Here is a 26025-nt window from a genome sequence, read left to right as displayed (position 1 = left end):
CTCTCGAAGTATGGTATCTTCTCATGATGACTAAAATAGGAGAAAGAGTTAATGAACAGATTCACTCAGTATTTGGAGTACTCATCATCAAGAAACGGTTGATTACTGCGCTTTAACTTCGGTGTATACACATCAAAAGGGGGCTATTTAATTAATAATTCGAGACACCTCTCTCTCTCTCTCTCTCTTCTCTCTCTCTCTCTCTCTCTCTCTCTCTCTCTCTCTGTGTGTGTGTGTGTGTGTGTGTGTGTGTGTGTGTGTGTGTTATATAAGAGCAGTATACTGGTTCTTTTGTATGAAAACTAATTTCCTCCGATTATACATTTATACGCACCTCCTATTCAATACTAAACAATTTTATATCGATTTTTGGAAAAGGTTAGAGTCAACATATTTGTACTTCGCTTCAAAAGTGCGGAAAAGAAAGTTCGATTCAGGAAAATAAAACCTGTGATAAGAGCGGCCTCTGACAATTAAGAAATAAGTGGTTTTCAGTGTTTACAAGCTGAGGCAATCACTCTTAAATACTAAACTTATTGCCGTCTGTCTGTCTGTCGATGAAATGAGACGTAACACAGATAATTGTGCTTAACGATGACATATCAGTAAAAATGATTTCAGATGTCGGTGGCGTAATGAATGCAAATATAAATTGCAACACTTTCAGGATTATGAGCATACAGTTTGATAACGACCATCGTTTGCCAAATTCCACCGATAGAAGCCATCAAGAATAAAATAAGAGGATTATTCCACGCAGCCGCGACAGATTACCTGATAAACATGCTACATACTCAGCTAACAAACTATAAATTTTGAAATTCAGAAATATCTTTTAGTATATCATCTACTTATCGTTGATATTCGCAGTATTGAATATATAAATAGGTCGTGGGTATTGACGTGACATTTGATGTTAGATTTTATTTACATTTTTATCAATTCATAGATATACATTTTTATCAATTCATAAATATACATTTTTATCAATTCATAAATATACATTTTTATTAATTCATAAATATACATTTTTATTCAGAAATCGACACTGACGAAACGTGTGTAAAAGCAGTTAAATATGATTGCATATTAAAACAGTTTAACCTGTAGCATGGCTGCCCAACTGAATTTTCTGTAAAATGGCAAAAAAGTGCAAGTAATACAGAAGGTCTTAAACCCCGGATTCCAACGATATTTTATTGGTTATATATAAGTATATATACCTTATTTTTGGATTCGCTTTTCTTTTTCTTTCGCTTTCTTGAGGAATTATTTCGACTAAAGCCTCCACTAGTAACAGAACTATCCCGGGAATGCTGTATTGGGTAAGCCGAAGACTTCCGGTTTCCTGGAACGCCACCATGTGCAACGGCATCCAGAGTCATGTAACTGTAAGCGACACTGGTCATCTTATCTCTCGTATAGTAAACAATATCATCAAGTATCAACATAATATTTTGCAGGCATTGGACACCATTTAACAGACAGGAAAATTGCTAAAATACTTCAATCACTATATCACACGGGATTCCAAAGGCGCACATAAGTATAACGAAGAAAGACAGCAAATTATTTAATCCATGTAGCTCTCAATCACTATATCCGTAATCATATTTTCGGCGAAAAATATATAATGAAGAAACGTATGTGAAAGTAATTATGATCAAGTATTAACAACGTTTAACCGACAGCATGGCTGCTCAGCATAATTTCTGTCAAATGGCATCAAAAGTTCAAATAAGCGGCAAATGGTTGCGGTGAGGGGAACCTACAGAAGCTGTTTTTACTGATAACATATGTCAAACAAATCGAGTCTATAATTAGACTAGCATGTAATAGAGATCCTAGTAGAACTTACAAAAATAGCCCCAGTTGGGGGAGGGTTACCATGGATATAAGGACGCCATGATGTGTACGAGAACTGTCTGAACCTTGACCGGAAGACAGGTCGTGCTGCAGATGATATTAAAGTGTACATTTATTGCAGCCGCTCTCTCAAAAAAAAAATCGATGTTCTGCCTGAGATAAATCCGTCGTTACCTTTGATTTCTTTATCAACATATTTGACATTTTGTTATTTCGTCCATCTTATCTTTCCTGGGTTGAGGAGGTGTAGAGATTTGGCATTTACGACAGGTTAATGTTACCAACTGGAATTAGATGCGCACGCAGGCTACAGTGCTATCTTACTATAGTATTGCTGCAGCCAAAATGGAAAATGAGTTACAGGCATTTATATCTGGCAATATTCTACAAACAGTAATTTATGCATCCTTTAATTGACAGCAACAAATGCACACAGTAGCGGAACAGAACTGCTGTTGTAACCCGCCATCTGAGCGGTGTCGGGGATACTTGAGATACCTTGATCTCTGCGATTGTTTTGCGAATCCCGAGAGTTTTTGTATACTTATGTCATTATATAACGGTAATCCACATCATATTAGACCTTCTTTGTTATGTAAAGGAGAAGTGACATCTGAGGGGTTTCCCAACAGTAATCACAATTTGTTATCCTTTTCGCAAGTAGCGTATCAAGGTCCCTTTCTGTGATACCAGTATGAATTCAATATGTGACGAAGGTCACCAACGGTTTCATCATAATCGAATCAAAGGTACAGGACATTTTGACTGTGACGTCATAAAATAAGCTATCAAATTACATAATTTGAAAACCTTTCTATTAACATATACCATCGCTTTGTTAATAATAAACTTTTCATTTAATGTCAGTAAATGGAACGTAAACTTTCCCGAACAAGTTTATAACCCAATCTTCTGTAAGGTTTGCTTTTTTATTTAAGTGATTTTATTTTTATTTTAAGCACATGTTCAAGCAAATTCAAGACACCACAATGCGTTTACGCAATTTCTTGAAAAATAAGCATTTCATAAACCAGTCAGATTCAAAGTTATAGCTGAAATCGAAATGCTTATTTTCCACCGCGTCATCATCGGTGATACATAAAATAACATAATTTATAAACGGCATGCATGCATCCTGGTTAGGTATATACTTTTTTTTGCAAATTGTTTGAAATTTAAATTCTGGTAGTATGGGATTTAAACATATTTTATTATATTTATCATAATAGGATTAGTCAGCAGACAGGCCATATAAAAGCCTTCTCTTAAGGTACAAGGTCACCACATGTTCATATAAATGCACATTTCGTTGCAATAATCAAAATATACATATTAATTATAGAGATATTAAGAAGATATATAATTATTACATGTGTACAGGTATGGAATATCAGTAGTGAATGACATATAATTATTGATTTAAAGAAAATAGAAAGAAAACTAAGATAAAACATATAACTTTAAAGAAGGAGAAGAAAAAACTGGGGTAACGGTTTGTAAATATTTCTTAGGCACTTTACATCCATGTTGAAGTAGAAGTATATCATCTACATTGTGTAATTTTACTCGCATGTACCTCATAAATCTCCTTATTACAAGGGCATACACTTATTTGATTGGAATATGTTTTTGCGCGCAAAACATAAAATATTGATGGCCTATTAAAAAGTACTTGACTTGTTGAAATCAAATAGACGCGACAGTATGGTACATCATTCATGGCACGAAATGTATCTATACACTGATTATAACTACGGATTACTCCGTTTACCCGAACGAGATATGAGATTCACGACGGGTGTGATCAGTTGACAGGGGTTGCTTACTTGTCATAGGCACGGATCCCTGACCTCTGTTATGTCCTGGAGTCTGTGTCTGCCCCACTTTTAATTTTGTATTCTTTGTAGGATCGAGTTATGAATCTAAGTTATGAGATTCATCACTGTTCGTTATCTTTACATTTTCATCTATAACCTTTCCTAGAGGTCGTAATAAGGACATAGACAATATATATGGTTTATTATTGCTAAAACGTAAATCTATGACGAATTTCCCCTTGAATCCATGATCGATTTTCTTTCAGTTTGTCCAAAGTTGAGTCTTCATATTTATATAGTTGAGTCTTCATATTTATATTGAAATCCATTTTAATAAGTGTTTAAAACCTTTCATATAGATTTTAATGAAATTGATATATTTCATGTACAACGTGATTGAATGATCTTGTGAATGGAGATAAATGACCAGAGACACAGGACACCTGTGGCATCTGAAAGGTCCTAGGCATTGAGTCCACACAATGCTTCTTTTAAAATGGACAGCAACAAACAACAGATACAATCAGGAATATTGGTTGGTATTCGTTTAAGTAAACCACCAGTTCATGCAAACACTACCATGTATTCAATACTGAATTCTTTTCGTTAAGACTTTATAATCCTGGCAACTAAAGTGGTTTCTTCTAAAATGTATCTAACTAATATTGCTTAAATGATCGTAGCTGATGAGTAAAATTTCGATCACAATGGTTGCTCATAAAGAATAATATGCTTGTATTCCTGCTCGTGAGTGTTACAGATAACTAGATGTTCACCAAATACAAAGGTAAGCATATCGTTAAGGAAGATGTAAAAAGTAAAAATAGTCTCTCAAACAATTATATATTCCTGCAAAACTAATTTACACATGACTGTTACATAGAACGTTAGTGTTGTACCATTTGTACTGAGTACTTCTGGCTCGTGCTACTAGCTATGCGGGGGTAATTTCAAATCCTTAACTATGGCAATTGGTTTCCAATTCCGCAGACAGGTGCCATCATCATGAGAGAGAATGAAACACTTCTATCACAGTAACAGCGGACATCTTCGCCTTTCATAAGTCAGTCTGTTGTAGTTTTAACAATAAATACTTCTTTCATAGTAACAGCGGATATCTTCGCCTTTCATAAGTCAGTCTGTTGTAGTTTTAACAATAAATACTTCTTTCATAGTAACAGCGGATATCTTCGCCTTTCATAAGTCAGTCTGTTGTAGTTTTAACAATAAATACTTCTTTCATAGTAACAGCGGATATCTTCGCCTTTCATAAGTCAGTCTGTTGTAGTTTTAACAATAAATACTTCTTTCATAGTAACAGCGGATATCTTCGCCTTTCATAAATGTAACACAACTGTGGTTATTTTGCTGTAATGGTTACTTAAACACTTATATCATTGTATCAGTTAACTCAACACTTGCCGGGGTATTTAGCTTTAGCTAGTTTACTTTAATAGTTAATCAAACGCTTATATCATTGTAACAGTTAACTCAACACTTACCAGGGTATTTAGCTTTAGTTAGTTTGCTGTAATGGTTATTTAAACGCTTATATCATTGTAACAGTTAACTCAACACTTACCGGGGTATTTAGCTTTAGTTAGTTTACATTAATGGTTAATTAAACGTTGATATCGCTGTACAATGTAAGAGTTAACTAAACACTTACCCAGGTATCTACATGTGGCTTGATATTATTGTAATATTTACAGATTATCGAAATTGTTGTGATCGTCTAAATATTCATAAAATTTACTTTTTTACGATGCGAAATATGAAATACCGTTATAACTTCAATAAGCATGTTATCATTCTTTTTACGAAAATGCGATGAATCACAAATTGAACCACAACAAACATCAAAGATTAACATTAGATCACACTAACTAAATTTCATTGATACAAGCCAAGGTGTGGTGAATGGGCGTCGCTGTGACCTCTAATCTCTGCAAGCAACTTCTAGATAATAAACAATTGTTGTACTACCATTTTCTTTTTCTTATCTGTTCGGGGGAGACTTGTGCAAACTTTTACCGATTAATGAAGCAATTCATTTGAAATCGGGATCGGATCACTTCAAAGTCTCCAGCACGAGTTTATACAAGAATGACAAGGGCTTTCTTTATGTTCTTTTACCTTTGTCAAAATGGAAGCACCAGACTGACATAAACCGTTCCAAAATTTTCTAATTTAAAAGATTATAGTTTAAAGTGACTTTGGTAAAAGGTAGAAAAGGTAAGTTTCTTGTCTATCAATTTATAGAAAAATCCACATTTTTAATCAATATCAAAATTATATTTTTGTTTCTTGCTATTTTCTAAATATTTGTTTGCAATTTTTAATTTCGTGTAAGCTTGCTGAGTAATGAGATTGATCACTGTTAGTTATCTAGGTCTTTCTTATAAAATCGCAGTCATTTTAGACTTTTACAGTGCGATTTATTTTCAGAACAAGAAATTATGTCATTTTCATTCTTTCAATTTAAGGTGAGGTATCACAATTAGTTACAGGATGCGTTTAAACATAACTTTTTGGTGTACGGTTCTCTCGTGTGTTTTATTTACAACCCGACAGAAAATATCTTCCATGGCTGTAATACAAAGAAATAGCACTAAGAACTCAACGATCGAAATGGATTACTCGAGGATAATAGAATCACACACACAGTCAACGAAAATGAAAGAATCGCCTAGAGCGGTACACGGGACATCCCTTGATAAATATGTGTATACTGTCCCAGTAAAAGATGGTTCACCAAATACCAATCACACTCAATTATCGACGCTAGCTTCTGTGCAAGATTCATCGATGGAATCAACTACTGATTATGAGAAATCAACATTAGCCCGTGATTCGACGCTACCTACCACAGAACAAGATCTACTAATAACGGAAATGTCTAATAAAAACACATCGGAAGGGCTTTCAACATCCGTTGATCCACCATTCTCAATCAGGACTTCCATCTCGGCCAAGGAAGTTTTGAAAGCATCCAAAGATGAAATATTGATGTCGCTCAAAAAGTCCACATCTGGGGAATCTATTATCACTGAAATAAAACCCTCCATAAACATTAATTCACCATCAACTTTAATCACCACGACTATCAATCCAGAGGGATTTACAGCTAACAGAGCAACACGGACAACCGTCAACCAAAGCAAACAACCAACTGTTTCTCCGACATTTTCCCAATCATTAGAAACTCCTGTACAAATATCAGAATATACAGAAACATCAAGTGAACATAAACCACATGAAACACCTACTATAGACGCAACAGAAATACACTCTACATCAAATGTCATACCAACGTCAACCTCAGGAATATCACCAGAATCATCTGTGAAACAATCAACTATAGGTTCAATTACCAAAGCAGGAAATAGTCTTCCCACAGATATTAGATTTTCTACAGTCCGTTTAGATTTAACATCATCGCCAATTATGTCAAATAAAGTTTCGCTATCACTAACAAAGAATTTAGATATTGCTGACAAATCGTCAACATCTGTAGAAAATAATTCAATTAAATCTACAAACCAAGCGATATCAATAGATACAGTAGAATCAGCAACAAATCAAATAGAAGAAACTACATCTTCTCCATTATCGCTTTCGTCATCTGGTGAGGTTATAGGTCCAACAGCATTAATATTGTCAAGGACAGGCTCCGAATCTAATTATACACCATCAAATACCGAAGAATCATTCATTACCCAAGTGAAAAAGACAATATCTTCTCTTGTGACCCACCCGACATCTGGTGAGGCTATAGATGACACAACGACAGGGTCTACCTCTACATCAACAAACACAGTAGCAACATCAACAACGCATTTGGAAGAGAATACATCTTTTCATTTGACGCTTTCATCAACTGGAACTGGTGTGGTTATAGGTGAAACAAGGACAGTGTTTCCAACGACAGAGTCTACCTTCGCATTAGTCAATACTGAGGAATCGACAATAAACCAAATAGAAGAAACTACATCTTCTACATTAACGCTCTCGTCAACTACTGGAGTTAACGGTGGAATAGCAATAATGCTGTCAACGACAAAACCTACCGTTACAATAGTAAACACAGCGGAATCATCAACAAACCAAATGGAAGAGACATCTTCTTCGTCGATGCATTCTAGTGATGCTATAGGTGAAAGAACGACAGTGATAACTACGACAGAATCAACCTTTACATCGGACAATCCCGAAGAATCATCAACAAACCAAATGAAGCTCTCAAAATCTTCTCCATTGTCGCATTTTGGCGAGGTTATAGGTGAAACAACAGTAATACTGTCAACGATAAACTCTGAATCTAACAATACGCCATCAAATACCGAAGAATCATTCACTAACCAAGTGAAAAAGACAACATCTTCTCATTTGATACATCCGTCATCTGGTGAGGTTATAGATGAAACAACAACAGAGTTTGCGATTACATCAGGAAATACAACAGAATCATCAACAAAGCAGGTGGAACTCTCGACGTCGTCTCCACTGACGGATTCTGGCGAGGTTATAGATGAAACAACAATAATGATGTCAACGACAGCTACTACCACTACATCACGAAAAACAGACGAATCGTCAGCAAATCAAATAGAAGAGACTACACCTTCTCCATTAACGCATATGTCATCTGATGAGGTTATAGGTGAAACAGCATCTATGCTGAGAAGTACAGACTCGGAATCGAAGAATCCACCATCAAATACCGAAGAATCATTTACTAACCAAGTAAAAGAGAATACGTCTTCTCTTTTGACGCATCCGTCATCTGGTGAGGCTATAGATGAAACAACGACAGAGTCTACCATTACATTAGGAAATACAGTGGAATCATCAACAAATCGAATAGAAGAGACTGCATCTTTTCATTTGACGCATTTATCAACTGATGTGGTAAAAGGTGAAACAACGACAATGTTTCCAACGACAGAGTCTACCTTTACATTACCCAGTACTGAAGAATCATCAACAAACCAAATGGAAGAAACTACATCTTCTACATTAACGCTCTCGTCAACTACTGGAGTTAACGGTGGAATAGCAATAATGCTGTCAACGACAAAACCTACCGTTACAATAGTAAACACAGCGGAATCATCAACAAACCAAATGGAAGAGACATCTTCTTCGTCGATGCATTCTAGTGATGCTATAGGTGAAAGAACGACAATGATAACTACGACAGAATCTACCTTTACATCGGACAATCCCGAAGAATCATCAACAAACCAAATGAAGCTCTCAAAATCTTCTCCATTGTCGCATTTTGGCGAGGTTATAGGTGAAACAACAGTAATACTGTCAACGATAAACTCTGAATCTAACAATACGCCATCAAATACCGAAGAATCATTCACTAACCAAGTGAAAGAGACAACGTTTTCTCGTTTGATGCATTCGTCATCTGGTGAGGTCATAGATGAAACAACAACAGAGTTTGCGATTACATCAGGAAATACAACAGAATCATCAACAAGGCAGGTGGAACTCTCGACGTCGTCTCCACTGACGGATTCTGGCGAGGTTATAGATGAAACAACAATAATGATGTCAACGACAGCGCCTACCACTACATCAGAAAATACAGGAGAATCATCGACAATTCAAATAGAAGAGACTACATATTCTACATTTACGCATTCTTCATCGGATGAGGTTATAGGAGAAACAACACTAATATTGTCAAGGACAGACTCCGAATCTAACAAAACACCATCAAATACCGAAGAATCATTTACTAACCAAGTAAAAGAGACAACACCTTCTCTTTCAACGCATCCTTCAACTGGTGAGGCTATAGATGAAACAACGACAGAGTCTGCCATTATCTCAGGAAATATAGCGGAATCATCAACAAATCAAATAGAAGAGACTACGTTTTCTCCTTTGACAGATTTCGCAACTGGAGAGGTTAAAGGTGAAACAACGGCAATGTTTCCAACGACAGAGTTTACCATTACATCACAAAATACTAAGGAATCGTTAACAAACCAAATGGAAAACACTACATCTTCTCCATTAACAGAACCATCAACAACACGTGTTTCAGCATCTCCAGAAATTTCAGTAACTATTCAGACTTCACACAGTGTGTCTGTGACGTTAGGAAAACCAGGGACTCCAAATACAGGTAAAGGGACGTGGATACTTTCCAGTAAATAACCAATGTAAAGTTATCTGTTGTTTACGCCCTATTTGATAATTTTTCATTCATTTAGGGACATTACTAGCTGTAGGTGAAGTCCCACAAATTACGATTAATGCATAGCGCTCAATGCCGCAAAAGTGAGGGGTTTTTATCGTGCCAAAGTCTAGAGTGTTCATAACTGAAAGCGATTAGCTAAAGAGCAAAACTATATTTGTCAAGTCTGAGTTTCACGTATCCGCCGAGATTGATTTATGCAGCAATATTGCATTACTATCTGCATGTAATCTCTCGACTGATTCGATACGCGAGAACATTTTCTGCGTATGATCACTTTTTAAACCGAGGTAGGATATTGACAAGTACAATGTAAGATGATGTTCATTTTAAAATTAACATCAGTTTACATTTTATTTGTCAGTATCCTACCTTGGGATTTAACCGTCTCCATTAAACCCAGCATTTCGCAAATTCTATTCAAATCTTTGGCAGAGTCGTTATTTATGTAATCATATTTACCATACAAACTGTCATTTGGTCGAATATTGCCTGACGTGTTTCATACCAATTGTTAAGCCGTTCTTCACATTCTGATTTTGCATATGGATTACTCCATTTACCTGACCAAGATAGAGGGATCACGACAATAGGGGAGCCGTATTCCTCCTAGGCACTTGATTTCACCTCTGGTATTTTCAGTGGTCCGTGTTTGCCCTACTCTCAATTTTGTATTCTTTATAGGATTTGTGAGATTGATCATTGTTTTCTTCACCTTTTTCATCTTTAGCAATCTAACGACTAGGCTACCGCAAAAGATCGGTAAATAATAATACCATGCATATACTAGTGTGAACATCTGATGAGTTACATATCAATGCAATTTTCAGGTTCTGCTCACTTTGAATTTGCCATTTTACTATGGATTTCTGGAACATTCAACGCCAACCTGCAAAAAAGCGATAAGTTTCAGAATGAAACTGTAACCTTGGTAAGACAAAAATGACGAACGAGTGTAAACAAATACAAAAATAGTCTTAATCATCAGTATTGTAAAAGCAATTGGAAAAACTACTGTTTAGATTTATATGGGGATATAAGGTGGGTCAATAAATGACGCTGGGAGTATGTCTCACATAGAAACATTTACAAAATCCCTCACAATATCCTAGATAAGTAGGCGTCTCGTTTAATACTCGTTTAATGGTTGAAGTTGATTATAGAAATAACAGCATGCAGTACTACACTTTTATCTTGGTTTGGACCAGATCGTTGAAAGCAAAAACCAATAGAAAACATTTTCTAAAACGAAACGTTATTTCATTTTGCAGAAGTTGTTAACGATGTTAAAGATGAAAGTGCAAATGACACTCTGATAGAATCGTTTTGATAAACCAGAAGTAATAAAAATGTTTTTACATCTGCTTCATACTAAGGTATTTTAGTGAACGTAGATGTTAACGGCAAACTAACAACTCAACTTTATGACGAACTTAGCTTCTCCATAGTCAACGTCCCATATTTATGTAGTAACATTCAATTATCACCGCATATGGTATTTATGTCTCTCAAATGCTTCGATTCGCAAAAGCTTGTTCTGCGTATGATCCGTTTATAAATCGAGACAGGCTATTGACAAACAAGTTGATGTTATATATTCATAGGTTTCAACAGTCTCGTGTAAAGTCAGCATTTTGCATATTTTATGGTCATTATAACGATCGATCTAATTTACCAATACAACCTGTCATTGGGTACAATGCTGTCCGACGTGTTTCATACCAATTGTTAGGTCGTTCTTTGTACACTGATTTTGACTACAGATTACTCCGTTTACCTGACCTGATCAATATATAGGGCTCACCGCGGGTGTGACAGGTCGACATAGGATGGTTGTACTCTTCCTAGGCACCTGATCCCACATCTAGTATGTCCAGAGGTCCATATCAGTTATACTATATTATTCTTTTATTCTATATAGAAGTTATGTTCATTATTTTCACCTTTTCAATGAAAGAAATAAGGAATAAAATAGATACATATTTTGTAGGTCCTTAAACGGGGAATGTTTTAAATTATTTTTGACCAGCTAAATGAGCAATCTTTTATGTTACTTTATCAATTACGACAGTGTTACCATATAATATTTTGTCGCGCTACCTTTTATTTCATATGAAAGGTTCAAACAAGCAATATCAAGTTCATGGCTTAATGTGGGACATTTGACTCATGACCATATTAATTGATCATACAAGTCCAAATTGACTAAAGACCAATGTAAAGATAAAATGGGTCCAGAACTGTTTAATATTTTTCATCGTCGACAGGGGATGCTTACTCCCCCTAGGCACCTGATCCCACCTCTGGTATACCCAGGGATCCGTGTTTGCCCAACTCTCTATTTTGTATTCCTTAAAGAAGTTAAGAGATTTATCACTGTTTGCAATCTTCACATTTCATTAACATAATTGCCAAAATAAGAATGATCTACAATGGAGATTCACGGTAGATATTCTTTGTTGAGGCGAAAGGTTCTGATGGGCTTTTAACTATTTGCGTAAGAATGGAATGTTGTACACATTTTCAGGTGAAGAATCATCTACTTCCTTCGCAGTACCAAAATATTTTCCAGCTTCATGTGGCCATGATAACGCAAGTATTCGATTGCCGTTCTTCCTGTTGGTTAATACTGGTACTGTCTATTTTCAATAAATCAAGCATTTATTTTATAGAGAAGGGAGTATCAAAGTACACGTACTGGCAAAAGTATATGTTCATAAACTACGCGGTATGGGAATAAAGGTGCGAGATCTCGTAGAGAATATAACTGATCACGTGGAATCTGTAGACTTTACAACCCTTGCTACTTCAGAAGGACAACTGTATGACAACAAAGAAGAAATCCGTAGAGCCTTTATCATTCATAAAAGTATGATTTTCTTTTGATGAAGTATATATATATATATATATATATATATATATATATATATATATATATATTCGCGTTAAGAAGTATGAACGGGATAATTATTCCTCGTGATTTCTTAAATTGAAATTAGACACTCCTTAGATTGAAGTTAGACACGCCTTGAATTGAATATAGAAACTTATCAAATTACAGTCAGACACTCCTTAAATTGTATTTGGACACTCCTCAAAATGAGTCGGACATTCCTTGAATTGAAGTAACACACTCCTTAATTTGAGGTCAAACTATCCTTAAATTGATTATAGAGATTCATCAAATTAAGTCGTAGACTCCTTCAATTGAATTCAGACATTCCTCAAATTGAATTCAGAGACATTTTAGTTTGAGGTCAGGCACTCCATAAATTGAACATAGATAACCCTTACATTGAAATCATACACTCCTTATACTGAAGTCACACCTTCCTTAAATTGAAGTAAGACACTCCTTAAGCTGAATTCCTACACTCCTTAATGAATCCCTACACTCCTTAATGAATTCATAAACTCTTTAATGAATCCATACACTCTTTGGATTGAACTCATACACCTTAATGAATTCATAAACTCCTGAAATTGAATTCAGACACTTTTTAAATTGAATTCAGAGACTCTTTGATTTCAAATCAGACACTCTTTAAATTGAATATAGAAGCTTATCAAATTGAAGCTAGACACTTCTTAAATTAAATTCAATGCCTTCTTAAAATAAATTCATTGTACGTAGGTCAATATCTAATGTCTATGACTGAATTATATTTTTAATCCTAAATATCCTTAAGCTAGATCGACATTCCAAATCAAATTTTCTGAAAGAGAAAAATCTTTAGAACGTACTTTTTCCACCTAAGATGTACACAGAGCTCCATCGTGTGATTGATTGCAGATGATACTGAGTGTGAGGCAGTAGGTATTTGTAACAAAACCGAGGAATGCGCTTCGTCCTTGGAAAACAACTATACCGCTCACTCCTGCAATCTGCATCAGCCAGGGTGCTCTATTGAATGTGGTCCAAACGGTGCATGTATTCATTCTGGTGGCATCTCATACTGCAGGTGTGATAGATACATTGTAGCTAGCTAGATAGATAGATTGTAAGATAGATAGATAGATAGATAGATAGATAGATAGATAGATAGATAGATAGATAGATAGGTAGGTAGATAGATAGGTAGATAGATAGATAGAAGATAGATAGATAGATAGATAGATAGATAGATAGATAGATAGATAGATAGATAGGTAGATAGATAGATAGAAGATAGATAGATAGATAGATCACATTAACACTAAAAAAATCAAAGATGACAAGTAACTGATTGGTAATCATGACGTCTTTCTTTACCGGTGTACACAAAAAATTGTCGCGTTTTTTGTTTTTTCATTCTGACGTCTTAAGATAAAATCACAGTGTAGGGTATAAGATATTAAAAGAAATGATTTACAAAAAAAGTCTAGTTCAATCTGCATGAATGTTGCTTTAAAGAGATTTATGTAATTGCTGATTTTGTTGCTTTTCAGCTGCGATTTTGATTGGCTAAACATCTATTACGGGGAGAGATGTGACCGTGTAGCGGTTTCTCTGGAAGCCGAGCTTGGGATTACTTTTGGGTGTCTTGGAGCGGTACTAATATTTGTATTTGTTGGTTGCCTCATCAGGTCACGAAACAAAAATAAAGAAAGGTAACTCGTACAGTCTTGAGTAGGAGATAGTTTCCAGTACAGTATGACTATCCTCTTCACCAGACTCTCTCTCCACATCACAAGACTCTCTCTCTCCACTTCACCAAACTCTCTGTCCTATTCCCGTATGATATTATCGCCACATTCCGTTTTAATGTTAGCCTTGTAATTGTTGAAAAGGAGTCCCGGATTCTCCCAATATATAATCTGTGTTATATTAGTATTCATTACATAGTCTGTTTTATATTAGTATTCATTGCAGCTACTGTGAGGATGAAGCTGGAGACTGGCGAGGATTTAGTGGGACCGACTCCAGATGGTTGACATTTTCTGGGAGGTACTCCACGCGAGAAATCCCATACAAAAGGTCCTTACGAGATGGGAGACATTTGGTACCTGTAAGTACAAGACTGCATTAAAAATACAGAAAGTGCCATCAAACAAGCATCATTCATAGTAAGCGTATGATGAACACATGATATAGCCTTACCATAAACCCCCTCACTCTTCCTGTTAAAAATCGATCGGTCCTTCATTGGAATATTGTATTTATATTATATACATACCTTTTAGAATTATTTAATCGACAAGTAGATGACCTCTTTGGAATTTGAAGTATAGGCATATCATGACCTGGAACACAAAATTACTGTAGTACTGTGTGGTTTTATGTATAAGTTGTAGTGAATTTAACGATAAATATTCACTACATAATTATATAAAAGTCGTAGTGAATTTAACAATATAAGAGGTGACATAAACCGGGTTTTATTGGTGTGCATTACGAAAGCGCCCGAGGTTAGTTCGGGTGCACATTAGTATATAAGCCGGTGATAAGCGATATTTCAGCAGTTCACAGTCGGAGCTCAGGGGAAGATCTCAACAGAAGCGATGCGGCAAGAATGAATCTTTATTGTTCACGTCATCATTTTTCGTAACTATTGCATGATTGCCATTCTTATACCTATACAATCTTTTTTTTTCAATCATGATCTTGATTGCGGATCTATCCAACGTATGTCCAGGGATCCGTGTTTATCCAGCTCTTAATTTGTATTCCTTATAGGAGTTATGAGATTAATCACTGTTCGTTATCTTCACCTTTATAGCATTTATAAGATTGATCACTATTCTATAGGAGTTAAAAGATTGATCACTATTCGTTATCTTCACCTTTACCTGTATCACAGTAATTTGCTCACATATCCCCCTTTGTTCGTGTTCTAGGCACATGACCCTTTCGGTAGTAGTCGAATGACCAGACCTGGACTCTACCTTCCTGGGAATGCTGGGACGGACACCAGTTTTGTGAACAACGTGACCAGCTACAGCAAATTCAGTTCAGACGTTGACGTAAGGCATTGTTTCTAATTTTTCACTTGATCTAAGTGTGGGACTACGTGGTAAATTTGATTCATGCAATACTGCAAAAAGATATAGATAGATATTTAAGAAATAAATTTCATTTTTGAAAGTACACGAGAGTGTGAATTGTGACGCTTCACACCGGCAGCGCTTCATGAAAAGTATGCCGGCGTGACGCATGCGCATTGCAGTTCATACCTCATGTATTCTACGTTTATTTCTTTCGAAATTCCAAGTCGTTAGAATGGACGTACTATATTTAGCAAGATTTCAACTTGGATTGTTCATAACTGTTAAGGAAATAATCGTCATTGCAATTTGTAGATAATGTACATACAAATCTACATGTATACAAATCCGGTCCCAAATATTCGCGATCACTACCGCCATTTTTCATTTTGTAAAAGCCAAGCTTTTCGTAGCAGGCAAATTAGAATATCTTTGTAAAAAGGGGAGGATAACTCATGACATAAAGACAGAATGATCTTTTATTTCCCAGCACATTCGCCTCTATATGACACGCTGATGCAGCTTATATTGTCTCAGAAACTGAAAAAAAAATCAGTAATTTGATGATTAATCATGACATTTGTATCATAAGAACTCGATAAGAAAATTTTATTTTAGGGAAAGCAACATTTAATACATGTATATATGATAATTCAAATGCATTAACATCACAATAAGCACGTTCTCGTCTTACTTAAGCTGTCTGAATTTTCTTTTATGAAATGAGTGATATATCAAACTCTCCCTCTATTTCATGTGATGAAAATTCGTATTTTTTAAAGGAAAAGATTAATGGTAGAAAATTATTACGAACTTTCACAAAAAATATTAAGCGAAAATTGCCTTTATTTCCCACTGTTCATTGCGATGACCCCCCACCAATTTATAAATATTATAACAACATGATATTTTATTCATCAAAATAAAGTACAATTGATTACAGTTCAATGTGTGCCGATCTGACTCCCGAACATTTACAGTAATGAACAAAAATCACGTTATATGTACAAATGTACCTTATATAAGGAATGAATACTTGGGTAGTTTGTATCATGAGGTTATGAAAACAGTGAAAACCTAGTGGAAACATTAGAATACATTGTATTCAGCGAAGCCGATTATACAGAAACTGGCCCACTCTTTCATTATTTTTATTTCCACCCAAAATGTAAAAGAGACACTTGTTCCATATATCTCAGTATTTTTTATGAAGTTTAACTGGTGAATGTCAATTGAAAAGTCCCTGCTTCTATCGAGAAATATAAGAAATAGAAACTGCATGGGACCATTAAGTAAATATTTTAAGGTATAATGTATGGTTTTTTCCAATTTCTGTACAGTATTTGGTCTCAATTATGGCTGACGTAGTGGGGTTTTCTTGTTCTCTCTGCATTTTCATTTTTTTTTTTTACACCACTCGTGTTCTCCTGAGCAATGTTGCTCTCCTCTACTTTTACCATGTGCTTTTCTAGTACCCTTGTTACTGTTACTGTACAAGTTTCTAACATTCTGTGTTTTGATCGCGATAGTTTCTAGTATTTTATATTTGCCGTTGAAAATCTTATTATTGTAGTTTGTTACATGTGTAATTTCTTTTATTCAGTTTTCCATACGAAGACCTCACGTGTCGAAAGAACCAAGTGCAGTATATCTAAGTGTAAGTAGTACACGGGTACAGCAGCGAGCAGGAAATTGTCTTGGAATACTACATTTTACTTTCGGTTCATAAAGGATGTTTTCTCATCAATGTAGAAGATGAATTCCATTTTGTATTTGACTGCATAGCATACCAACGCCTAAGTAAACCATTCATAGAGTTCATGAACATTTTGTGTAAGAATTTTATAAACCTGTGTAATACTAGACAAATATATATCTGGCTTATGAGCAACGAATGTAACAATATTATTGAAAAATTTGCCAATTACATATATAGCTGTTCATTGCTAAGAAAAGTTGATTTATCATGAACTTGTAAATTTTATTTTTCATCCATCTTTTGGATAATCACTCTTTTATGATTTATGTATAAACACTTTGTATTCTTTGTATGCCCTCTGGGCCCAAAATTGGAAATAAATTACCTACTTACTTACTTGCTTACTAAATGTGGTGAAAGATATCCGCGTGTTCTTGACTGGCACTCTGATGGATATTTAGCAGTAATACTGATATTTCTTGTTCTAGGATCAATCATGGCGATCGACAGGATACACTAACTCTGTTTTCTACAACTATCCAGAGGAGAGAACTCATCTGTAGCACGAACATCTTAAAGAATACGTCATTTGCGTACTATTTTATAATCAGCTTCATGGTGTCGAATGATTCAATCAGGAATGGGATTTTCCACATATTGTTCACATACGAATTAAATAGTATTTTATGTATAATCTTAGTTATCATTTTGAACAAGAGGCCCGTGTTCCACATCACCGATAGCGTCTCTGAATCGATCCTCATCCATGAGGCTACAAATTGTACAAACATGAAACTACTAATGCTTGCAATATCTGAAGCTTGACAAATTGCAGTACTATTACAGGTAATTTGTCTTATTAGAAGAGTATTTCAATAAGTATCTTGTGGTCTCGCTTTGGTCTTAAAGAAGTGTCTTGTTGTGGCCTCGCTTTGGTCTTAAAGAAGTGTCTTGTTGTGGCCTCGCTTTGATCTCGTCGTTCATGAAAGGGTTACAGTCGTTTGAACAAACTTGACAGATTGATGTCAGTTAGTTAAATTCAGTCTTCGTGAATAAGAAAGCTTGCATGCATGTTTTGATAGTTGTTAATGAGATTTTTCTTTACATATATGATATGCCCTTATACCCGATCCTCCTGTGTCACCTTAAACCCAACATGTGCCCCGCCGTGACCCCAGAGCTCATGGATTGAACAAACTTCAATCTATACTATAGATGAAGATTATCAGGTAATCATTTCTCTATAATGAAAGCCCTATAATGATCTCCCTTTTTTCCAGGGTTATGGTTTCTGTGGCCTGGTGCCTTTTGGGAAAATTTCTTTTCAAACCCACCCCGATTTTAATCTTTCCTGACTATTTCTCATTCCGTGTACAGACCAGGTTTGGTTGCAACTCGGAGGGTTGTTTCGCTGAAAAGTTGTGCATGTTAAAAAAACAAACCAAAAAACAAAAACCAGTGCGACGAACAAACTTAAATCAGGAAAAATTGAGATCATTTGAACTTTCGGTTCAGTTGAACTAAAAAGAAATACAAATGCCATTTATCATTAAAAGAAAAATCAACGATCTCCTCAAAAGAGTAACTGACGATTTACAAACCTTAAACCCAGGGTTTTTTTTTATCCAAATGTTTTTTTATTATTATCATTTTTTCGGAACCATCTAAAAACAGTACTGTGTCATCTGCATACTGGGGTAAACAAACATAATCCTTTTCTATCCTTATTCCCTTGATGTTTTTATTTGTCTAATCACGAGTCCCATAATTTCTACACAGAGGTTAAACAAGGTCTTGTACATAAATTTCCATGAAACAGAGTCAAATGTCTTTTCAAAATCACTAAGCAATATGATACCTGGTTTTCAAAGGTGCTGTGGATAACATCATATATAACACGAGTGCTTTCTCCAATAGATCTACCCTGAAGGAACTCCTTTTGGCCGTCATGAATTAAATACCTAGTCTAAAGCTTGTTTAATTCTGTTTGCTATATAGGAGGCTGCAATTTTATATAAAAAAAATAAACATTAAGAAACAAAATTGGACCTTGACCCCTGTTTTTGCTGACCGTTGTATTGATTCAAAAGAGATTGCAATATTTCAGGAATGCGTAAAGTTTATTCACCTAATAAAAATTATAAAGTATTCCCTGAGAATTCCACTTGCCCATAGAAGTTGGGATATCTTCTTTTGCATTTAAAATATTGTAAATAATATTAGAACATCTTTCATGTAATAAAACTGGTTCAAAAAATATAGGCATACATGGATTAACATTTTGTTTGGTTGAGTGTCTATCAATTGACAGACGTTTTAAATATTTTGAAATTGCAGTAATAATGCTATTGTATTTCATTACACATACTTCTTGAAGATTGTATAAACACTGAAATTTTTCTATGGTATGGAAGTTACAATCAGTATCAAAAAAATCTTGAACAGCTTTAATCCCCTTTTCATACCATTTCTCATAAAACACAGGTTTTCCCGCAATTCTAATATTAGAATTGTACCACACTGGAATATTATGAAAATTATTTTTAATATTTGGAAGATTTTGACTAGTCTTCAAATAAAAAAACCAAGCATTAAAAACATCCTTCCAAAAAACATTGCTTTTAACACATAATTGTTCCACAATAAAACTATCTCCAAAGTCATATAATTTCTTTAAAATATAATTTCCATACATGGCAAAAAAAATATTCATCCATGGTTTCTGACAGTTTGACCTAGTAAGCCTTTTAATCCAAGAGCATTTCAATGATGTAATAAAATTGCTTATATCAACCATCTTGATACCACCCGATAGATAGTCTTGTGTTATCACAGACCTCTTAACTTTATCTACACTAGATTTCCATAGGAATTCAAAAATAATTTTGTATAAATAAGAGATTGTTTCTTTCTTTGGAGTAGGAAGTGATATAAACAAATGATTCAATTTTGGAATAAGCAAGGTTTTAATGACAGTAGCCCGCCCAATGGGAGTAAGAATCCTGAACTATCTTCATATGGAGTAGATGATATTTCAGTGCAAGATCTGTTTAAAATTTGTTTCAAAACATCTAGTGATTCTTCTGTTCAGTGGCTACAGTTTAGAATTTTACATAGAATTCTTCCTGTTGGTTCTTATTTGAAAAACATTAGTGTTAAAACAGATGATCTCTGTAGATTTTGTACAAGTAATATTGAAACAATAACACATATTTTTACTTCCTGTAATAAGACCCAAACATTGTGGAGTGAGTTAAGTCTTCATATATATAGAAAAATTTCAGAAAGAATTGGTTTTAATGTGTCAAATATAATATTTGGTGAAATTCCACTGTCTTTAAATAATAAAGCCATAAACTTTATAATTTTATATGCTAAACAATACATATTTATCTGTTTAATGCAGAATAAAGAACCAAATCTTGTTAGATTACTATGTCACTTAAAGTTTAAATATCATGTAGAGAAATATGCTGCAATTCAAGCATTTAAAATACATAACTTTGATAAAATATGGATGAAGTGGGAAAATATTTTTGCAATTGATTAATTATTACTACATGTACTTGTCATTATTTTTAGTACATGTATTATTGTTATCATTATTACTTTCACTATTGTACAGCAAGTAACCTAAACCACAGGGAGATGTATGAAAGGTATGTTTGTGTAAGTGTTTGATGTATTGTATGAAACCAAAAAAAAAATAAATTATAAAAAAAAAAAAAAAAAAAAAAAAAGTATTCCCTGAGAAAACGCCAGGGGGACCTGATTTTAAGTGTATGAACAGACACAATGAATTATACCGAACCCAATTTTATTATACAAATGTTTCAATTTTCGACAGAAATATGGTGTTGGGTACCGCTTTGAGAGTCTTGGCATTTAATTGTGGCACCACAATACCTCTGATGTTATGAAAGGTGAAGATAACGAACAGTGATCAATCCCATAACTCCTATAAGCAATGCAAAATAAACAGTTGGGCAAACACAGAGGTGGGATCAGGTGCCTAGGAGCTAGGAGTAAGCATCCCCTGTCGACCGGACAAACCCGCCGTGAGCCCTATATCCTGATCAGGTAAACGGAGTCATCCGTAATCAAAATCAGTGTGCCAAGAACGGCCTAACATGAAGAATCATGAAAGTACCAGCTGCTTGAGAGGTTGCAAAGAATTATACATATATGTAGTTATTAATAGCCTCGAAAAACATTGACATTCAATTTTCACTGACAAACTTTAATCGAGTATTACTGCCGTTTTACCATCGGTACAGACTATTCATCCCAAAGTACTAACCAAACAGCTGCTGACTAGGAACTGAAAAAACGCGCATACATGTACTGATAAGTTCGGGAAAGTCCTTCCCTCGGGAAAAAGAGACGTAAAAATGATTCTGAATTGGACCTTGCTTTATCTCAGCACTTAGTAAGATAAGTGGACACGATACCAATCTACTGCACAACCGAAAGTTGTAAAAGAACAATCGCATGATCGACATCCGGTAGTGCAGTAACCCCACAACACCCCCTACCCACCCCCACCCCCACCCCCCTAGATTCAGTTGTGTCGGGAGTAAGTTGACCCTTGCAAATTGAATTGGGCCTTATATCGAAAATATAAGAATGTAGTGCTCTGGGATTTATACCCTATATAATTCCATATTAAGCAATGCACTCTGATGGCTCGTTTGACGCTGGAATTTGTTTTGGTGTGCGAGTCAGTAGTGAATTTTTACCAAATGAAGTTGAATTTTTGAACCAAAAAAAAAAGTTTTAATATTTTCGTCTACAAAATTGCAAATAAAATGTCCTCAATTCCACCTTTGCTATCATGTCAGAAATTGCCACAGTCTTGTGTATCGAGATTGTTCGGGAGATCCTCCATTTGCATAGGAGATTGTGGGACCAAATTAAAACAATGAGAGTAATGTGGGAAAAAAAAGAAGTTTAATCTGCTGGATGTTGGAAATCGATAGTCTGTCATTTCCACAGTATTTGAAATTTATATACTATCATATGATCGAGAAATTATGTCATTGTATGCGCGATTTATCAATACTACTATATATTCAGCAAGAACAAGTTTAAACAGCAGATACATGCATGTATTTTGATATACGCATGTTGGTATGTGTGTGTGTGTGTGGGGGGGGGGGGTTAGTGTCGAATTTCCAGTGTTTAAGTTTAATCTTAACTTTTAAAAAAAATGCCATATTTCTATTATAGTTTATAGTTGAATTGATCTACACAACGTACAGTGGGGGGGATTCAGGATTTCCGAAAAGGGGTGGCGTACGAAAGTCATTTTAGGTGCCAAATCTGGAATTTTCATATATATATAATCCAAAATATAAGTAAATATTCAGACAATTAATAGCATAATACAGAAAAATTAGAACGCCGAAAATAACTCAACAGGTTTCATTTTAAATTTTCAAGAGTTAACTCTTGAAAATTGAAAGTGAAACCGGTTGAGTTATTCACGGCGTTCTAATATATATATATATATATATATATATATATATATATATATATATATATATATATTTATATTAAGAATAAGACTGAGGTTGTTTTGGGTTTGTTTGTTTTTTTTTGGGGGGGGGGGGTTGTTGTTGTTGTTGGGTTTTTTTTTGCTGTTTTTTTGTTTTGTTTTGTTGTTGTTTTTTGTTGTTGTTGTTTTTGTTTTGTTTTTTGTTTTTTGTTGTTGTTTTTTCGTTCAAAAGGTTTTTCATTGGTAAAAATTCACTACGGACTCGCACGCCAAACAAATAGAAGCGTCAAACATCCCATCCAAGTGCATTACTATGATATTACTGGATATTAAATTGCCCAGAGCATAATCTCATTTTCCCCCCGATTTATTGCCCAATTAAATTTGAACGGGTCAACTTATCCCCGACGATTTTTCTTTCACAACTTTCGGTTGAGCGATAGAGCGATTGGTGCCCGTGCTTGAACTGTAATTTCTTAACTTTAATGGACTTCCCGAGCATACGGCTAAATTTTGTAATTTTGAAAAGAGAAAAATATGAACCTCAATTTTTGTGGGTCGTAGAATTTAGATATGGTGCAGAATTGTGCAGTTGTTTGACGGCAAAACAAGATTACAAGCTGTAGAATTAGATCGAACCGAACCGACATTGATTGAAACAATGATTGTCAATATATTGACTGGATCCTTTTCAAAGTAACTCTTTTTATCAATTATTTTCAAGGAAGCAAAGACAAACAAAAAGCCTAGTACAAATAAGACAAAAGGAATGAGAGTACCAAACCCCCGTATGCGTAACCCGGACGCAGTTTACCCCAAGATTGAGCGGAGGTATAAATGTCTAGGTGTTGCGTGATTGGCTAATATCAAGAGTGAAATTGTTTGGAATTGAAAGAAATATTATAGAGGTTCAAATTAATTGTGAGGATGAAAAATTATCGCACAAAATCGAGAAATGTCTGAGGAAATTACCATGGTAGGGGTGTGCTTAAAATGAAGTGTATAATTTACTGCAGATTGCTAGGTGTTGTAAAAATAAAAAAAAAAAAAAAAATAAAAAAAAATAAAAAAAAAAGTACAAATATGGCCTATAAAAGGCACGGGACCCTATATATTTTTTGTCGTTTTTTATCAACACTTGGAATGAACTTTGAAATGTTTGCGATTATTTGTTTAAAATTGAAATAGTTAATTAGTGAGAGGGCCAAAGGTTAGCATTGAGGTCTATGGGAAATGAATTGGTACTCTTTTCCCAAAACTGCGCCTCAAGCGCGATAATTTCCCCCAAACCTTGTGGGAGGAGTGTAATTACCCTATTCCATTACACTGGTTTCAGACTTCAACCAATATGCAGTGCTGGTACCTACAATCAAAATAATGACGCACGGTGACTACAACTTTCAAAAGAGAAGCAAAAATTAAAAATAAGATCGCATTTGGTCCATGGGGCTCCCTTCGTCTGGCAAGTGACAAAGCGTTGTCACCTTTCAGTAATCGTACAGTCACCTCAGTGTACATACATACAGTGTATTAGCTGGCAAACATGCAGTGAGTTTACTAGTAATTGCAAGTGAAATGTCATACTAGTATAATTTGCAAGTTACCCACTCGTTTTCCAAGGAAGTTGTGCTCATCGAAACGTCTATACATATATCATGTATGTAACAGGCTTTGTAACAAATAAATATATGTTCTCATTGATGATTTGATGTTATCTATTTGAATAGATCCCAACCCACCCACATCGAAATACCGATATATTTTAGAAAACAATTTGAAAGCGATATTTTTAAAATATCCATAGAGAATAAATCCTTTTCTTGTTCTTGCGTTCAGATAAGTAAAAATAATACGTTAGTTTTTGTGCTATTTTATGCAAAAAACTGAAATGTAACATATTAGATACAATTACAATTTATGTCATAAGAATGTTGAATAAGCGTGATTTTAGGCAAAATCCACAAAATGTATATTTGTGGAACAAAACATTACACATAGTTGAGACATTCATGAAAATCTAGTAACGCGTAGAACGCTACATAGGACTATATAGTTAAACCTCCATGAGAAAAATCACAGTGCAGTGCATAATTCATGAATATCTAATAAAACATGAATATCTAATAAAACATTAATATCTAATAAAACATGTCCAGAAGACTCTGAAAGATGCTCTAAGTTTTGAAAATTATAAATAATATTTGTTAATACCTGTATATTTTTTTAATCTACGGCTACGGTTAAAACCTTGTACACATTAAATAATCTAGTATTTGTTACATGTGCGTTATAACCTAACATCTGTGAGAGCTAGGATGCTTTATAACCAGGTGCACGTACCTGTTACATAAGTTGGTACAATATTTGTTCTTACGTAATTGACATGGAAGTATTCCATCTTTTGAAATGTAAAATAATTTTAGGATACATGTCAAATGTATCCGAGTGCTTAATGAAAACGTTTATATGCAACATGTAGCTGTCACCGTGATGCCTAGCACACGCCTGCTAATCGATCAATTGCATAACAAGAGATTATGTATAGAAATCAAACGAGATCGATTTCCGGTTATGCAATCGATATCCAAATTTCACATGCATAGATAGTAAGTTGTCTCGATACAAGCAATTGTTGAGATTTTAATTAAAATGTAAGAATGTGATTCGATGAGTACATGTACATCTATTTTCTATTGTTTTACACTATTATAAAATGCAAGGGTGATCGATTAGCGACGATTTTTGTTCTGAAGCGAGGGTCGGTAGAGCGAAAACGCTGTCAGAAAATCATATTTACCGACAGGAATTTGTGTTTATTTAATTTTAAACATAATTGTCAATGCTCACCAAAGATATCATGAATCGCCACATTCAGTGTTAGAATGGCTTGCATTCATTGTCCACTTTAATGATAAAACTTCTGAGCTCGACAGTAAATTCATTTTAATCATTTTTAGTATAG

General features: G+C 34.7%; 3 protein-coding genes across 6 annotated transcripts in view; 2 read left to right on the top strand and 1 right to left on the bottom strand.

Moving 5' to 3' along the window:
- LOC125682310 (cys-loop ligand-gated ion channel-like) overlaps positions 1-1822 on the bottom strand; it is a 54541-nt gene extending 52719 nt beyond the window's left edge. For all 4 annotated transcript variants that reach the window (XM_048922793.2, XM_048922796.2, XM_048922794.2 and 1 more), the window contains exon 1: positions 1224-1822. In XM_048922793.2, coding sequence (XP_048778750.1) covers positions 1224-1451 — 228 coding nt within the window. In that variant the 5' untranslated portion in view covers positions 1452-1822. The remainder of the gene's footprint in view (positions 1-1223) is intronic.
- A 5971-nt stretch (positions 1823-7793) lies between these two features.
- LOC125680094 (mucin-2-like) lies at positions 7794-9863 on the top strand. Its single transcript, XM_048919534.2, has one exon. It carries the CDS (start codon positions 7794-7796, stop codon positions 9861-9863), a length of 2070 nt encoding a protein of 689 aa, XP_048775491.2.
- A 2674-nt stretch (positions 9864-12537) lies between these two features.
- Positions 12538-18248, top strand: LOC125682318 (uncharacterized). Its single transcript, XM_056155230.1, has 7 exons — positions 12538-12772; positions 13697-13865; positions 14332-14493; positions 14756-14891; positions 15721-15846; positions 17471-17524; positions 18055-18248. The coding sequence occupies exons 1-7, from the start codon at positions 12634-12636 to the stop codon at positions 18127-18129; spliced, it is 861 nt and encodes a 286-aa protein (XP_056011205.1). The 5' UTR covers positions 12538-12633; the 3' UTR covers positions 18130-18248.
- Positions 18249-26025: the final 7777 nt, after the last annotated feature.

Source organism: Ostrea edulis, chromosome 2 (assembly GCF_947568905.1).
Source record: "Ostrea edulis chromosome 2, xbOstEdul1.1, whole genome shotgun sequence".
NCBI lineage: Eukaryota > Metazoa > Mollusca > Bivalvia > Ostreida > Ostreidae > Ostrea > Ostrea edulis.
The sequence above is the reverse complement of the archived record's forward strand: the minus strand, read 5'-3'. Positions and strand labels throughout refer to the sequence as shown.